This window comes from Psammomys obesus, unplaced genomic scaffold (assembly GCF_907164565.1).
Source record: "Psammomys obesus unplaced genomic scaffold, mPsaObe1.curated_primary_1811, whole genome shotgun sequence".
NCBI classification, from domain to species: domain Eukaryota; kingdom Metazoa; phylum Chordata; class Mammalia; order Rodentia; family Muridae; genus Psammomys; species Psammomys obesus.
The window spans coordinates 1,393,292-1,411,920 of record NW_026585687.1 but is presented as its reverse complement, the minus strand read 5'-3'; the positions used below and the strand labels follow the sequence as shown (position 1 = coordinate 1,411,920).

Below are 18,629 nucleotides of genomic sequence, written 5' to 3'. Positions count from 1 at the left end.
TGTTGAACTATGTCTTCAGGTTCATTAATTTTTTGATTGTGTTATACGTATCAATTAGCCTATTGAGTACATTATTTCTGTTATGGTATGACTGATTTCTAGTCTGACCTTTTGATTCTTCCTTATGGAGGGTGTTTTCTTACTGCATAGATTACCCATTATATGTATTTTTTTCCACTGAAGCAAGCCTTTAGCGTATTAAAGATAATTTTAAATTTATTGCTTGAAGCCTGGGCTGGTGCAACAGGTCTGTAATTTCAATTATTTGGGAGGCTGAAGCAAGAGGGCCTGTAAGTTTATGGCCATTCAGAGCAAATCAGTGACATACTATCTCAAATTTTTTACAAATCATTCTTTTAAAAAGCTGGAGATATAGTCCAGTGAAAAAGCACTTGCATAGCATATGCAAGGCCTAGGTGCAATATCAATATTATAATAAAAGAAAATAAAAATAAACACACTCCTTGTCTGATAACTACAAACTATCTAAGTCTTGTTCTAATGCTTATTTTATCTATTTATATTTTTTATTGCCTTTTAGCATGCATTATAATTTTGTTTTGGAGATCTGAACATGATATATTTAGCAAAAGGCACGAAGGTTAAATAGGCCTTTAGTGTGAAGTTTTATATTTGTATAATTAGAAATTGTGGTCTGTTGTAGCTGTACATATCAGCTAAAATTTATCTGTTTTATCTCCTTGTTTTAAGGTTTTTTAAGAATATTTTTATATCAATGTGTGTAACTGCATAAGTGAATGCTGTGTGTGTGTGTACGTGCCACTGAAGGTTAGAAGAGGGTATTGGCATCTGAACTCAGGCCCTCTGGAAGAACAAGAAGTAGTCTACCTTTCCAAGCTCTTTTCCTGAAAATTATTTTTATTTTGTAACCCCTTGTTTTGGGTCTTGTTCATTTATATTTTATTAGTATGAATATTTTTTCTACATGTATATGTATGCCATGTGTAGCCCTGGTGACGGCAGATGGTAGAGGGAATTGAGTCCCCTGGAACTAGCATTACAGATTTGTGTGAATCCCCACATGCGTTCTGGAAACAGAACCCAGGTCCTCTACAAGACCAACAAGTGCTCTTTAATACTGAGCCATCTCTCCTTTTAAAATGGGTTCTCAAAGTTGAAGTCTCTTCAGTTATAATCCCTTGCTATACTGAAAGAGCTCTATTGATGTGGTTTTAAGTGGTTTAGAGAAAATATTTCTATGATCAGGTCTCAGATTTGGAATGAGTTTCTGACCCTTTGATGTGACCTTTACAATTGCTTCTCAGCTTTCACCTCTGCATTTAGGTTAGACAGGAAGGCCTGAGAGGTAGATGTATCTCCCTTCTTCAGAGTTTATTATATATTTACAAAGCTCAACAATGCCCCTTGAAGAAAAGACTTTGTTAATGAAAATTTAAAACTCTAGGCATATTTCAAAACTTTAACTTTTATGCCTCACCCTACTTTAAATACTTTATTTTTTTTCTCTTGTAAAGCTTGTGTGTTGAAGGCTTGTTCCCTGGCCTATGGCTTCACTGGAATGTGGTTGAACTTTTAAGAGGAAGAGTTTATTTGGAAATCTTGTGGTCCTATGGGGTCTTGAGATCTTGGTCCCTCTTCCTTTTCACCTTTCCACTCTCTCTCTCTTCCCTGGCCTTCATGAGTTGAGCAGGTTGTTCCCCTATGTATACTCACCATGATGTACTTATTATCACAGGCCAAAACCTAGTGCTGCCATGCAATCATAAATGGAAAGGGCCAAGACTGTAAGCCAAAATAAACATTTTCTCTAATTGAGTCAATCACCCACAGTATCTTTCCATAGATTTTCCATAGATATATGCCTTAGAAGTAATGGAAGTAGAATCTCATCTCTTCATATAGTCCCTCTCCTCCCTGCTGTCTCCATTAATTACACTTTACCTGTGATGTTGTTATAGATACAGGCTTTTCCCTCAAAGTTATGGTTTTGTACATAGATCTGTCTCAAGTTTTGGGTGAGAGATTGCCCTCCGATCTCAATTTTCTGTTAAATCCAAGAAAAATTGTGCTATTCAGTCTAACTTTTAAAATTGTGAACATAAGAGTGATTTCTGTTTTTTTATGTATCAAACAGGAAACTAAGAGTCCTATCTATTTTGTAGGACAGGATAGCTCATGTTAGCATTTAATGGAAATGCTAATGTTGCTTCAAACAAATTATTGACTAAAGTAAAAATTTCATGTAATTTTATAAGATGCTTACATTGAAGCTTTTTGTTGTTGTTGTAGTCTTATAGAGTCCTAAATTTTTGTCTCTGAGAAGATTTATAAAAGAAAAGAGTATATTTGCTTATTAGAGGTAAAGATATATAAGCTAATTACTTTTTCATATTCTTTAATTTGTTTTTGTTTTTTTGTTCCAGCTGTGAAATCAAAGAAGAGGTTTTCTTGTGGCTATTTTGACCCATAGATTTTTTTTTTTTACTTCTCTGTAGCCTGTTATTTGACAACAAATTGCTTTGTATTTTTCTTTTTTGTAATTAATTTTTATTCCATCCTGGATGTAGCCCTGTTTTTTAAATGCACTTTACATCCTGGTTGTTGCCCCATTCTACTCACCTCCCAGTCCTACCCTCCCCCCTCTCCTTTTCCTCAGAAAAGGGAAGCTTTCTTTTCCATCATCTACAGATCATCAAGTTTCATCAGTACTGAGCATGTTTTCTTCTTCTGTGGCCTGGCAAGGCAGTCTTGCCAGGGAAAAGTAATATAAAAGCTAGCCAGTGAATCCATGTCTGATGCAGTCCCCATTCCCCTTACTAGAGGACCCACAAGAGGCCTAAGCTGACCATCTGCTATATCTGTGTAGGGATCCAGTTCATGCATGGTTCTTGGTTGTTGCTTCAGTCTCAACAAGCCCCTCTGAGCCCTGCTTAGTTAGCTCTGTTGGTCTTCTTGTGGAGCTCCTGTCATCTTCAGGTCCTTTTCTTTTTTTTCCTACCATTTTTTTTTCATTAGATTCTCTAAGCTTTGCTCAGTGTTTGGCTGTGAGTCTCAGCATCTATTTTGAGGCAGTGCTGGGTAGAGCCTCTGAGAGGACAACTCTGATAGGCTCCTGTCTGCAGGCTTAGCTGAGTATCTTTTATAGTGTCAGGGGTTGGCACTCTCCCATAGTGTAGGTCTTTGGTTGGGCCAGGCATTGGTTGGACATTCCCCCAATCTCTGCTCTATCTGTTATAGCTTTATCTCTACACATCCTGTAGGCAGGGTAAAATTTGAGTCGAGGTTTTGTGGGTGGGTTGGTATTCCTTCTGTCTCTATGGCCTCTGCTACTAGGAGTCTCTGTTTGAATCTCCTTGTATCCTCCCAGGAGCCTACCCTTAAGCTCCAGCATGTCACAGAGATGATCCCACCCTCAGTTTTCCTTTTCTCTACAGGCCTTCTGTCCTACCTCCCACTCCCCTCCTCTAATGAATTTCTTACACGTTTCACCTTCATATGGAGATTTGTTTTGCATGTTTTTCATGCAAATCATTTGTCCTTCTTGGCTCACCTCAAAGTCCATATTCAAGCATGCTTCAACAATCTGATTCAATAGGTTGCCTTCTGTACTGGTTACCCTTTAATACCCAAAGCAAACTTTAAAAAAACTTACTTATTGATTTGTGTGTGCACACGTGTGTGCATGTATGTGCATACATGTGAGGGCAGAGTACACCATGCTGGAGAGGCCTCTGCTTCCATTGTGTGGGTCCCAGGGATTGAAGTCATGTTGTTGAACCGTGTGGCAAGTGCCTGCACCAACTAAGTCATCTTGTCAGTTCTCCCCCAAAGTAAATTTTGTATGAAAGTGTGCTGCTTACTTTTATGTCAATTTGACACAAACTAGGAGGATACATTAACTGAAAAAAAAAAAAAAAAACAATTCCTCTATCAGAATGGGCTGTAGACAAGCCCGCAGAGCATTTTTTTTTTAATTAGTAATTGATAGGGAAGGAGGACCCGGCCTGTTATGGGTGCTGCCCCTTGCTGCTGTTCCTGGACTATAAGAAAGTAGGCTGAGCAAGCCATGAAGCCACCCCTCCCTGGCCTCTGCATCACTTCTGCTTCCAGGTTCCTATTGTACCTACTTTCAGTGATGAACTGTGATATGGAAGTTTGAATGAAATGAAGTGTTTTACTCCCAAGTTACTTTTGGTCATGATGTTTTATCACAGTAATAGTAACCCTAAGAAATAAGCTGGAAGAATTTTATTTATATGATAGAAATCTTTAAATTTTTTTACGTTTATTAAATCTTTTGAGAATTTTATATGACTACTGTACTTACATTATTTCCACCCAACAGTTTCCCCACCCTAGCTCCTCCTAGTTGCTCCGTTAGTCCCTTTCAACTTTATAACTTATTTAATTATTATTGTTATATCACCTCTCTATATCAATACAATTTGCTGTTTCTAGTTAATGTTGCTGATCACTTGAGATTATGTAACCTATCAGGGCTCATCCCTAGAGAAGACTGATTATTTTCCCTCTCTTAAGCAACCATTAATCACCTGTAGCTCTTCATCTAGGGGATAGAATTCTTTTAAGACATTTGCTTTATTACTGAAACCTAGTTTTAATGAGTTACGGACTTACTTTATGAAGCATAGAAGATTTTTACATTTTAGCTTTTGAAATCATTTTGTTTTGTTTTATGTTTGCCTTGCTTTTTTCTCTTGAGTGAGAATAAAGACTTCAATTGTGTGAAGGCCCTATAACTACTTGATAGTCCATATAAACTGTATAACAACCCTTTTTCTCTCTCATTTTGTTTTTTCATTGTTTCATCCTGTTTATCCAATACCCCTTTAGTGTCACTGGTCTTTATTTTTCCCCCTCCTTTTGTGACTAGAAAGGTGGTTAACAAAGGAACAAAATTCTCTTTCAATTTTTTGAGTATTCTTTCTTTCTTGGCAGCAGTACTTTCAGTTCCTTTAGTTAACAGAGACCACCATGAACAAAATTAATTATTGAAGACTTTAGTTTGTTAAAGAGTCTGAAAGAGTCAGGTTTCTTACATGATATAGTTAATATTTGCATGATTAGAGAAGGGAAAGTCATAATTAACTGGCATTTGAATGACTAAGAAAACTGACCATAATGGCCAGTTGTTTTTAATATCATATAGATACAGCATATATTTGGCTGTTATTTATGATGCCATAGTCCAGCTTCTGTTTCTACAATGGAGTACCTGAGACTATACAATTTGATGTCCAGTGTTGTGACACTTGTCTTTAATCCCAGCACTAGGGAAGCAGAGATAGGTAGATCTCTACGAGTTTGAAGCCAGCCTGGTTTACATAGTGAATTCCAGGACAACCAAATGGGGGGGGGGCAGGGAAGGAGGGAGAGAGAAATAACATTTTGTGTGAGTTCACGGTTATGAAGGCTTGGAGGTCCAAAAGCATAGAGCTGGCATCTGGTCAGCTTCTGACAATTGCCTCATGCTGCATCAACTCGGTTAGACAAAAGGGAGGGCCAATGGATGTATATAGAACAGTCACCTGTGGTTGCCTTGCTTAATAGGAGCTCACTGTTAGGTTGCCTAAGACAGCTCCACAGTAACTACAGAATGAAAAGAGTTCCACAAGACCTGTACAAATCCTTCTCAGGAACTTACTCCTCTTATAAAGGTCCAGTTTCTAAACAATGCCACAATGACAAGACATTTTCCACATGAACTTTGTTGGGAGATGGACTGTCTTAGTCATTATTCGACTGCTGTGAAGAGACACCATGACCAAGGCAGCTCTTATATCAATTTCTTTGCATCTGTCTGTCTGATCACTTTACAGCCCGATCCCAGCCCCCTCCCTCCTCTCCTTCTAGTCCCACCCCCACGCCCTCTTCCTTCCATACCCCCTTTTTCTCCTCCCAGAGAAGGGAAGGCCCCCAAGGGGCACCAATCCACCCTGGCACCTCAAGTCACAGAAGGATGAAATACATCCTCTCTGACCAGGGAGTGACAAGGCAGCCCAGCTAAGGGAAAGGGACCCAGTGGCAAGCAAAAAAGTCACAGACAGCTCCTACTCTTATTACTAGGAAACCTACATGGTGATGAAGCTTCACATTTACTACATGTGTAGGGGGTCTAGATTCAGTCCATGTATGCCCTTTGGCTGGTGGTTCAGTCTCTGTGAACCCCCATGGACCCAGGTTAGTATACGCTGTAGGTCTTCTTGTGGTGTCCTTGACCCCCCCAGCTCCCTCTAAGCTTCACTCCCACTTTTCCACAAGACTCCCCAGCTCAGCCTAATTTTGGCTGTCAGTGTTTACATCTGTTTCCATCAACTGCTGGATGAAGCCTCTCATAAGACAGTTATGCCAGACTCTTGTCTACAAGCATAGCAGAGTATCGCAACAGTGACAGTGGTTGGCTCTCTCTCATGGGGTAGGTCTCAAGCTGGGCCAGTCATTGGTTTGCCATTCCCTCAATCTCTGTTCTTTCTTTACCCATACACTTCTTGTAGACAAGATATTTTGTGTTGAAAGTTTTATGGGTGTGTTAGTGTCCCTTTCTTTCTGCTGGGAGTCCCACTTGGCTACTGGAGGTGCCAACTTCATGCTCTTAACACCTGTTGCTTGGAGTGTTAGCTAGGGTCACCCCCATAGAATTCCAGGGGCCTCTCCCATCCCATAGATGCCCTGCCACTGATTTCTCTCTCCCTGTCCTTCCCCTCACCCCTCCTCCTTTCTCCACCCACATGATACCCACCCCAGTTATCCTCTCCATCCCATCCAGTTCCTTTTTTCCATCTATTTTGGATGTCTATTGTATTTCCTGTTCTGAGTGAGATTCAAGCATCTCCCTTTGGGTGATCCCTGGCATCTTTGAGTCTATAGATTATTCCATGGTTATCCTGTGCATTATGGCTAATATTCATCTATAAGTGAGTACATATCAAACATGTCTTTCTGAGTCTGTGTTACCTCACAGGATGATCTTTTCTAGTTCCATCCATTTGCCTACAAATTTCATGATTTCCTTGTTTTTAATAGCTGAGTAGTATTCCATTGTGTAGATGTACCACATTTTCTTTATCCATGCTTCGGTTGAGGGACATCTAGGTCATTTCCAGTTTCTGGATATTATGAATAAGGCTGGTATGAACATAGTTGAGCAAGTGTCCTTGTTGTGTTTTACAGCATCTTTTGGGTATATGCCCAGGAGTGATATAGCTGGGTCTTGAGGTATGGCTATTCCCAGCTTTCTGAGAAAGCACCAGATTGATTTCCAAAATTGTTGTACAAGTGTGTGTTCCCACCAGCAATGGAGGAGTGTCCCCTTTTTCTGCATCCTTACCTGCGTGTGCTGTCACTTGATGTTTTTGGTCTTAGCCATTCTAACATGTGTAAGATGTAATCGCAGAATTATTTTGACTTGCATTTTCCTAACATCTAAGGGTGTTGAACATTTCTTTTAAGTGCTTCTCAGCTGTCCAAGATTCCTCTGTTGAGAATTCTCTGTTTAGCTCTGTATCCCATTTTTAATTGGGTTATTTAGTTTGTTGTTTCATTTCTTGAGTTCTTTATATATTTTAGATATTAGCCCTCTGTTGGTTGTAGGGTTGGTGAAGATCTTTTTCCAATCTGTAGGCTGCCATTTTGTTCTGTTGACAGTGTCCTTTGCCTTACCAAAACTTTTAATTTCATGAAATTCCATTTATTAATTGTTGATGTTAGAGCCTGTGCTGTTGGTGTTTTATTCAGGAAGCTGTCTCCTGTGCCAATGAGTACCAGGCTAATCCCTACTTTTCATCTAATAGATTTAGTGTATCTGGTTTTATGTTGAGGTGTTTGATCCACTTGGACTTGAGTTTTGTGCAGGGTGATAAGTATGGATATATTTGCATTTTTCTACTTGTAGATATCCAGTTAGACCAGCACCATTCTTTGAAGATGCTTTCTTTTTTTTTTTCCATTGTGTGGTTTGGCTTCTTTGTCAAAAATCAAGTGTGTGCATCTATTTCTGAGTCTTTGGTTCAATTCCATTGATCAACCAGTCTATTTCTATTCCAGTACCATGTAGTTTTTATTACTATTGCTCTGTAACATAGCTTAAAATCAGAGATAGCGGTATCTCCAGGAGATCTTTTATTGGAGAGGATTGTTTTAGTTATTCTGGTTTTTTTGTTTTTCCATAGGATGTTGAGAACTGTTCTTTTAATGTCTGTAAAGCATTGTGTAGGTATTTTAATGGGAATTGCATTGAATCTGTAGTTTGCTTTTATAAGATGGTCATTTTTACTTTTTTTTTAATCTTTTATTTTTTTTTTATTAATTACACTTTATTCATTTTGTATCCCCCCATGAGCCCCTCCCTCCTCCCCTGCCGACCCCACCCTCCCTCCCCTTTCTGCATGCATGCCACTCCCCAAGTCCACTGATAGGGGAGGTCCTCCTCTCCTTCTTTCTGATCTTAGTCTATCAGTTCTCATCAAAAGTGGCTGCATTGTGCAACCACTCTGGAAATCAATCTGGCGCTTTCTCAGACAACTAGGAATAGCGCTTCCTCAAGATCATTTTTACTTTTAATCCTACCAGTTCATTAGCACAGGACGTCTTTCTATCTTGCATTATCTTCTTCAATTTCTTTCATCAGAGACTTGAAGTTCTTGTCATATGGGTCTTTGATTTGCTTGGTTAGAGTTACACCAATATAATTTATATTATTTGTGACTATTATTGTGAAGGGTGTTGTTTCCCTAATTTCTTTCTCATTTCATTTATATACAGGAGGGCTACTAAAGTTTTTTCAGTTATTTATTTTTATCCAGACGCTTTGCTGAAGTTGTTTATCAGGTGTAGGCGTTCCTGGATAGAATTTTGGGGATCACTTATATGTACTATAATATTATCTTAAAATAGTGATAATCTGACTTTTTTTCCAATTTGTATCCCCTTGATCTCTTTTAGTTGTCATTTGCTTTAGCTAGAACTTCAAGTACTATGTTGTATAGATATGGAGAGAGTGAGTAGCCTTATTTCTGATTTTAGTGGAAATGCTTTAAATTTCTTTCCATCTAATTTGAATATTTTTTAAATTGGGGACTTGCTTACAGTTCCAGAAGTTTAACCTAGAACCATCATGGTAGGGAGCATGGGGACATGCAGCAACTACATAATGATGCGCAGGAAGGGAGGGAGGGAGAGAGATTCTGGATTTGGCATGGAATTTTGGAACCTTAAAGCCCACACCCAAGTAACATACTTCCTCCAACAGAGCCATACCTCCTAATGCTGGTGACTAAGCATTCAAATATATGATTCTTTGGGGCCCATTCTTACTCAAACCACTATGTTCCCTGTAGATTTATAGTCAAATCCTAATGTAAAATGCATGTAGGCTAACTTCAAAAGTTCTTACAGTTTTTCACAGTCTCAGCACTGTTTCAATGTCAAAAGTTCACTCTTTTCTGAGACACATGCAATCTCTTAACAGTAACCCCCTGTAAAGAGCAAAAGCAGAAAACAGATCACATATTTCCAACGTACCATGGCACAGAGTATGCATTACCATTCCAAAAGCGACAAATGGAAATATAGTGAGTATATACAGGAGCAGTGCAGGACAAACTCCTAAATTCTGTATCTTCATGTCTTGTATCTGACACTCTTCAGTTCTCCAACTCCTTTCGGTGTTGTTGACTGCAACACACTTCTTTTTCTTGGGCTGCTTCCACCAGTCTGCAGTTTTCCATGAAAGATATCCCATGACTCTGTAATCTCTAATATTTTGAGGTCTCCAAGGCCTCCTCACCACTTTACACAGTGGCCTTTCTGGACCTCCATGCAGGGACACCCCTAACATACCTAGCTTCATTGGCTTTCTTTAGTTTCTGAAGGAGATTCCACAACCTCTTTCTTGTATTCGTGACTCTAAAACCTGAACCACATGGCCAAAGCTGTCAAGTTGTGTTACGTGCTAAGGCTAAAATTTGACCCCCTAATTCAATACATTTGCATCAGCTTTCTTTCTTTCTTTCTTTTTTTCTTTGTTCCTTAACTGATTAAGTTTTTCTTTAAATCATTTTCGTAAGTGTGAAACTTAGCTAGGGGAGGTCTTGCCCCGGGGTCACCACTCAGTTTATTCCATTTAAACTTTTTATCTCCTTGAGTACTGGAATTGTCTCCAACACTATAGTTTCTCATGTTTCTTCTCGCCTCAAACGGTATAGTATCCTCTTTTTCATTATAGAGCTGCATAAGACTGACTACCAATAATCAAGCAAAATTCTCAGTGTTGGGCTGTCTTAAAATCTTTTCTGCCCACACCATTAATTCCAAAGTCTTCAGTTTAGCTCTAGGCAGCTATTTAGGACAAGGGAAAAAAAACCACATTCTTCACCAGAATATCACAAGAATGGTCTCTAGGTCACCTATGAGTATTCTTCTGCTCTGAAACCCCATGGGCTGGGTCCCTACAGAACAATTCTCTCTTAGTACAAATTTCACTCCTTAAAGTGTCTTAACTGCTTTTCTCACTCAAAGGTCCAAAGTCTTCCATATTCCTTCAACAGCATGGTTAAGCCTATCACAGCAATACCCTGCTCCCTAGTACCAACTTCTGTCTTAGTCACTGTTCTATTGCTTTGAAGAGATACCATGATTAAGCCAACTCTTATTTTTAAAAAGCATTTAGTTGGGAGCTTGCTTACAGTTTCAGAAGTTTAGTCCACAATTATGGTGGGAACATGTGAACAGTCAATGGTGTTTGAGCAGTAGCTGACAGATTCATCCTGATTCATATTTAAACCATACCATAAAATGTTAATTTTACCCCCCCCCCATTTTATATTTTTGTGTTAGAAATTAAGTGAATTCAATTTATTTTGTTTGTGATAGGGTATCACTACGTAACCCAGGCTGGGTTCAAAACTGAACAGTCCCCCAGGTACTAAGATTATAGGTATGGGCTACCCTACCCATCTCAGTCCAGTTTTTTATAGATATAGCAGTCTCAGGAAATTTAAGACTATAGCAGATTTAGACTTTTAGTCTAAGAAAGGAAACAACTTTATAAGGATAAGTCCCTTTATTTTTCTAATACTTAAATTATTGCACATTGCATTACAAATTAAATGCATCTTTTGCATATTTATAAGTTGGTAAAAATCCGTTTCTTCCTTTGAGGAAGGTAATAGTGACATGAAACTTGGAAGTACATGATATAGTCTTATTTTCATGTATTTCTGTGCCTAGGAGGCCAGTTCTGTTGTGACAGTTTCTGTTATGTTACTCTGTGGTTTTTAATGCACACACATAATGCACGCACACATACACCATTCACACATGCACACACTGCCAGTCAGGATGCAGAAAAGTCCCATCACCCTCAAAAATCTTTCTTATAGAACCCTATCAGCTGGAAATATTGATTTGTTCTTTCAATATAGTTATCCCATCTTTAGTGTACTATATTTGTTAACCCATTTCCTATTGGTATAACAGGCCACCTAAAGCTGATACTTCAGAAAAGAAGAGATAGCCAAACTTTGGGTACAGTGCAGGAAATCTTATGGAAGGAGATAGAAAGACCTGGAGGGAAAAGGAACTCTACAAGGAGACCAACAGAGCCAAAAAAATCTGGGTTAAGTAGGGCCTGCAGAGACTGATGCATCAACCAAGGACCATGCATAGAGAGGATCTAGAACCCCTGCTTAGATGTAGCTCACAGGCAGCTCAGTCTCCATGAGGGTTCCCTAGTAAGGGAAGCAGGGTCAGTCTCTGGCATGAACTTGGTTGCCTGCTCTTTGATCACATCCTCCTGGCGAGGTTGCCTTACTAGGCCACAGAGAAAGAGGATCCAGACAGTCCTGATGAGACCTGATGGGCTAACGTCAGATAGTAGGAGAGGAAGACCTCTTCTATCAGTGGAATAGGGAAGGGTCATGGTTGGTGGGGGTGGGGAGGAAGGGTGGGATCAGGAGGAGATGAGGGAGAGAGCTGGGATACAAAGTGAATACATTGTAGTAAATGATGATGATGTTAGTAATAATAATAATAATAATAATAATAATAAAGAGAAAGATTATTCAGCTCACTGTTTGGAGTTTGAAGAGCATTCTAAACCCAGCTCTATTAACAACATGGTGATTGGTATTTTAGCAGGAACTAAAGAGAAGTAGGGAAGAGAGAGGACATGATAATCTGGGAATCAGGAAGATTCAGGGGATAGGCTAACTCTTAAAAAAAAGTTGTGTTATACTTTGATAATTTCATATAGTATTTTGTTAGTTTTAAATTTTCTTTTATCGTTGTTATTTTGAGGTTATAATTTAATTATAACATTTCTCCCTTTGTTTTCCCCCCCTTTAATTGTTCTCATATACCCCTTCTCACTCCTTCAAAATTCATGGTTTCTGTTTTCAGTAATTGTTATTATATGCATGTATGTGTATATCGATATTCATTCCTAAATGTAATCTGCTCAATGTGTGGTTACTTGTATGTATATTTTTAAGGCTGACCGTTTCTCTGCCTCAATATCTCTTCTTCCCCTATAATGATCTTTTTTTAATATAATTTTAGCACTGTGCTAATTATGCTTTTTCTGCCAATAACAACACAGGACAGATGACATTCACATGTTCTGCATACTTACAGGAATGTGCTCCTCAAATTGACCAAACCCCCCCCAAAAAAAAACAGTTTTAAGAAAGTAAAATAGTCCAACTTTAGTATGTTAAATTCTGTCAATAGTCACTGTAGCAGGTATAATATAAAATGAGGTATAATAAGCTGTGAATTAGGAGAATTGCATAGTTGTTTTAAGTATAACTTTTCTTTCTAATAAAGAAAATGAAGATGAGGAAATTCGACCTCATTATATGAAAAATCTGGAATCCTCTCAAATTTATTTAAATTACCCATGATATAATTTACAAGTGTAAATTGCTTCAATAGTGTGTCTGGAAACACCCATTTTAAGTTAGAAAAGAAAGAAAGCGTCTGATATAGCTTTGGCGTACTGGAAATTTTTCTGACTTTAAGTACCAGGCTTCAGTTTTTATCTCCCTGCTGCTGCTTACCATACATGTCATTAAACCTCATAGCACCTGCCTTTTCTCAAATATTGAGTATACCATGCACATGCACGATATGCTCATTATACACAAAGTTCATAAGTATATCATGAGATGATAACATTGCAGTATAAACTGTAAAAATAGGGGCTAGAAAGTATTATGAATGATAAGAGATTCAGATTGAGCTTTGGAAAGTGAAAAAATAGTGGGGAAGAGTGAATAGTTAGAAACCTTAAAATTTCAATATGGTACCGTACCTTATAACTACATTCTTAAAAGCATATTCCATCAGCTATTTGTATTTTAATGTTATTGTTTAATGTTAGCATAGTAGTTGATTGAAATACTGATTGGTATGACTTCCATATAGCTTCTATTACGAAATAGTTAATTCTTATGTTTAACAAGAGGGTAGCATAGCAATAAAGCAGGTGGTGTCTTTTCAATGTGTTTAACAAGCATTATTCATTGTTTGCATTTGTTTCTAAGTCTGTTATTTAATCTTTCTAAAAGTACTTTGGTAGTATGATAAATTTCCTGAACCTAAGTGTTGCTTTCTGTATTAGAACTCTTTTAGTATATTCTAAAAGAGACATAGGGCAAATGAAATAATTTGATGTTTGATGGGTTTTGTTTTGTATGGTAGTTGAACAAAAACTACTGTGGGCTAAACAGGTTTATTAGTGGTATTTTTTCCCTAGTAGTTAATCACAGATACTTTTCATTTTTTTATGATCCTTTTGGGTATATAATTTCAACTTCACCTTGTCTGATGAAAAAATCACATTCATCACATCCTGTATACAAAACATTAAACTCTATAGGGGTAGGACAAAAAATAGTAATATGGTGTAGACCTTCAAGGATGTAATTGGAAAGAAAGCTATGCACAGATAACTATAATGTAAAATCAGTTAGCTGCTAAGTGCTGTGAGCTCTGTAGGATTTCAGATTACAGAAAGAATTTTTTTGTAGAAGCTGATCAAGAATGATTTGTGGATTCAGGGGCATTTGACTAATTCACAGTTTGTAAATTAATATTAACATGGCAGTGTGGTATAGAAATCCTAAAATAGCAGAGCTTCTACTGCCAAAGATTTTTATCTTTATAAATTGGAAAAATAATTTCAATTCTAGTAAATGTATTCTAGTAAACATTATTACCACAAATAATAATTTAAGGAAAATATTTGTACTTTTATAATAAATGTTTTATGTATGATGGGTAATTGATGTTTTTATATTTTTAGGCCATGAATATTGTGGTTCCTTTCATGTTTAAATATGCTGTAGACAGCCTCAACCAGATGTCGGGAAACATGCTGAACCTGAGTGATGCACCAAATACAGTTGCAACCATGGCAACAGCAGTTCTGATTGGCTGTATGTGTGATTCTTTAATCTGTCTACAGGTGTTGACTTTCTTCAAGAAGGTTTCATCATCTTTGAGCAGATGACCTTTTCACCACAAATACAACTTAGCATTTTAGATTTTTATTATTTTATGTGAGATGTTTTATCTGTTTTTTAAAAATTCTTTGTATGATATGCTTTGCAAAAGCTCTGTGATACAGCAGCATTTTCCATGTTTGAAAAAGAATAATATAAGACATTAAATGTATTACCTGTTGGTAATACCTCACTAGGCTTTTTATAAGATACCTTTCTAGGAAGTACAGTTATTTTCTTGCTGTTAATATTAAATGAAAGTAGCTAATTAATGATATATGAACATTAGTGCTTTGTTAAAATATATGCAGTAACCATGACAAACAAATACAATATGAGAATAATGGGATTACTTTCAAATGCACTTGGGCCTGCATCTTTTGAAAGGACACTATTAGACTTCAGAGACAGAAGCAGGGCTTGCTAAAAGCACTTGACTCTTCAGGATCCAAGCCTTTGGCATTTGTTACATGAGAAAATTGAATTAGATATTGTACACTTATCCACAATGAGGCCATCTGGGCTATAAGTATTTTAATTGGAAAAAAAATCCTTCAGCATCTGAAATCTAGGGTCAGATAACATGGAAAGGGATTTATGATGATAGAAAGGTTAGTACTCATTAGAATAGATGAGTTCTAGGCTTCGTTTAGTGTAAATATTCCGTGTTGTGTTTATTTTTTGGCTGAATTATTCATTGTAGAAAGATTTCTTTTAGCCTTGCCATTTACACTGTGATGATTCTAACATTTCTATGGCCCCCTCTACTTTTTTCTTTTGTTGTTATGTTAGACGGTGTATCAAGAGCTGGAGCTGCCTTTTTCAATGAAGTTCGAAATGCAGTATTTGGCAAAGTAGCCCAAAATTCAATCCGAAGAATAGCCAAAAATGTATTTCTCCATCTTCACAGCTTGGATCTGGGTTTCCATCTGAGCAGACAGACAGGAGCTTTATCTAAGGCTATCGACAGGGGCACAAGGGGTATTAGTTTTGTCCTCAGTGCTCTAGTATTTAATCTTCTTCCTATTGTGTTTGAGATGACGCTTGTCAGTAGTATTTTGGTAAGTAATGCATTTTTCATAGTAAGCTCTTATCTTACAGTCTTATTAATAGCAAATAATAATTTGAAACCATTATGCTTTTGCATAATGCCAGATTATGTAGTTTGTTTCATTATTTTGCCACAAGTGTCAAAGGACTGTCTAAATTATGAATCATTCTTTTAGATACATAGATCATTGATTAGTGCCTTAATTTTTTTTCTAAGAATTTTGTATGTCGCACATTGGATTGATGTACGTAGAATATTTGTTTCTATTCATCAATCCTAACATGTTAAGACAATGTAATCTTTTAATTCATTTCTCTTTAGGCTTGAACTGTTTCAGTGATAGAATTTCATAGCTTAATTGTGGCAGGTGCAGTTTGGCTTTCTTTTCTTGTTACCTTGAGTGATTGTCTGAAATATTTAATTTTTAATTTATTGTTTATTAATGTAACTTACCAGCATCATAGTTTTTATAAATAGACTTTGAAATTTGCTGCTGTGATGCTATAGTGACAGGACCAGCAACCACTTTTTTTAAGTTTTGTTTTATTTTGTTGTTTTTAAAACAATGATTTTAAGAAAAGAAATATTTTTATTTATCTGAAATGTATCATATCTTAATACTTTCAATGAAAACAATAATATTCTCTACAAGCTTTCCATTTTGTCAAGTTTTAGACTGAAATGAAACTGCTATATTTAGTTATATTTTTGATTCAAAATATAATTAAGCATGATTCATAATCATTTTACTAGATAGATAATTATTTTTTTCATTTTAAAATGCTATTTTATTCCATTTTATTTTACATGATAGAGGATGCTGCCAGAGGTTTTTTACATACATGATAAATCTCTCACTTTTCTTATTTATTGGTAAATGATGAAAGTCAAAGACAATTTAACCACTTCTCATTTCTTCTCTTGACTTCTTTTTCAGTATTACAAATGTGGTGCCCAGTTTGCCTTGGTAACCCTAGGAACACTTGGTGCATATACAGCATTCACAGTTGCAGTTACACGGTGGAGGTATGGGATTTGTCAGAGACTAGTCAAGAGTACAGAAGTCAGTTACAGGATAGCGTATATTTCATGCTGTGTAAATCTTTGTCTTACAGAACTAAATTTAGAATAGAAATGAACAAAGCAGATAATGATGCAGGTAATGCTGCTATTGACTCACTGCTGAATTATGAAACTGTGAAGGTAATCTGTTTACGTATCTTTTTGTCTGCCTTTCACATTGACAAAGATTTGTTTTATTTTTTAATAGTTGCTCTAAGAATATCAGAATAGGATCTCTAGGTGTGATGAAATAAAACTTCATTTTTTTTGTTGTTTAAAATATTTTCTGTCTTTTGTCTTTGGTTTTTATTTGGGAATATTAGAATTTAATTTCTGAATTAGTTTATAAAGGATCATAAGTATGAATAGCATCTTGATGCCAAATGAATATTAACTAATTAAACTGATGTAAAAGTTCTTGATCCTCTTTTTATCCTTCAGAGTGCCTAGTATAGTGCTTTTCCTTAATTCTTTCATTCATTTTTGTATTTATTCACTTAACAATTGCTGAATTCCTGTCCTAGGCAAAGCACTATGCTAAGTGCTATGATGGGAGAAGGTGGTAAAAAGATTACAGTGTCACCGTTGACTTCCCCTAATTTTATAATCTGCTAGAAAAGCTAAAGTAAGTGTTAGAATTAACTAGTCATAGAGGCATGGTACCGTGAAGGCAGTAGGACCTGAGAATTCAAGGCATCAGGGGAAAGCTTTATGAAGGAAGTATCACTACTAGAAGGCACGTTTAAATAAGCTCTAGGTTCCAATTGATTACCTAGTTAGTAATTGCTTATTGGATGAATTTTGAATACAATCTATTATTTGAAAACCTTCTGGAATACCATAATAGAATATATTAAAAGTCAATACATATGCATATATTATATGCATATATTTCTATTTTTATTTTTGACAATTTCATATATTATATAATGTTGTGATTTTATTCAATGACCCCCTCCACTATCCCTTATCTCCTTCCCACTCCTGCTGACCCATTTTTTTTCCTTCAAAGTAGAATTTTATGATAGAATCTGCAATACCAAAGTATATTCATATATCAAGTGTAATAAAATTTATACCAATTACATAAAAGAATATATATTCTAATTTGTACATAGTGACTATTTTTATATTTTTAGTATTTTAATAATGAAAAATATGAAGCACAGAGATATGATGGATTTTTGAAGACCTACGAGACTGCTTCATTGAAAAGTACCTCTACTCTGGCTATGCTGAACTTTGGCCAAAGTGCTATTTTCAGTGTTGGATTAACAGCTATAATGGTGCTTGCCAGTCAGGGAATTGTGGCAGGTAATGGATCTATATGGTTATCACATTTAGAGACTCTTATAAATGGGAAAGAATAAGTGTTTTGCATTAATTGTAAAGTATGCCCAATAAAATACTTAGACATCTTTAGAATGTTGTTCTTTTCCTATCAGATTGGGGTTTTTTTTATTGATAATTCTTTTACTTCATTTTGGTTAACACTGACTTACTCATTGAAAATAAGTATTGTACTACTTATTTATGTTATGGGTCTATAACTTGATTATTTAGGATAAACTTTTTAAAAAATTAACTATGTAAAATATTGACTTTTATAATACCCTTTAAAAATTTTTATAAATTTGAGACACCAACCTTTATTATCTAGGATTTTTAATTTTTCTCATAGGCCTGGAAAGTAATTGCATTAATTTACTGTTTAATTCAAAGGACTTGTTTAATAATTACCAGTAACTTTGTAGACTTTTTTTATTTACAAGTAATATCTGCCTGTTTATAATTCATTTGATGTGACATTAATATGAACTATATCCTCATTCTTGCTTATGATAGCCATTCACTCCAAATTTAATATGTATGCTTTTATAAATTTTCTTTTTTATATTGTACAAGAAATCTTTGCTTATACCTTAGAGGAAAAAGGAAATACTTTTAACCTTTCACTTCTATCATTACTTAAATCATCCTTTTATATATATATTATACATAGTATATAGGTA

At 36.2% G+C, this 18,629-nt stretch overlaps 1 protein-coding gene across 1 annotated transcript in view; it reads left to right on the top strand.

The window, feature by feature from the left end:
* The window catches only part of Abcb7 (ATP binding cassette subfamily B member 7), a 119,840-nt gene that overhangs the window by 83,972 nt on the left and 17,239 nt on the right, over positions 1-18,629 (top strand). The window contains exons 5-9 of the mRNA XM_055592441.1: positions 14,306-14,438; positions 15,297-15,565; positions 16,493-16,581; positions 16,671-16,758; positions 17,757-17,931. Coding sequence (XP_055448416.1) covers positions 14,306-14,438; positions 15,297-15,565; positions 16,493-16,581; positions 16,671-16,758; positions 17,757-17,931 — 754 coding nt within the window. The remainder of the gene's footprint in view (positions 1-14,305; positions 14,439-15,296; positions 15,566-16,492; positions 16,582-16,670; positions 16,759-17,756; positions 17,932-18,629) is intronic.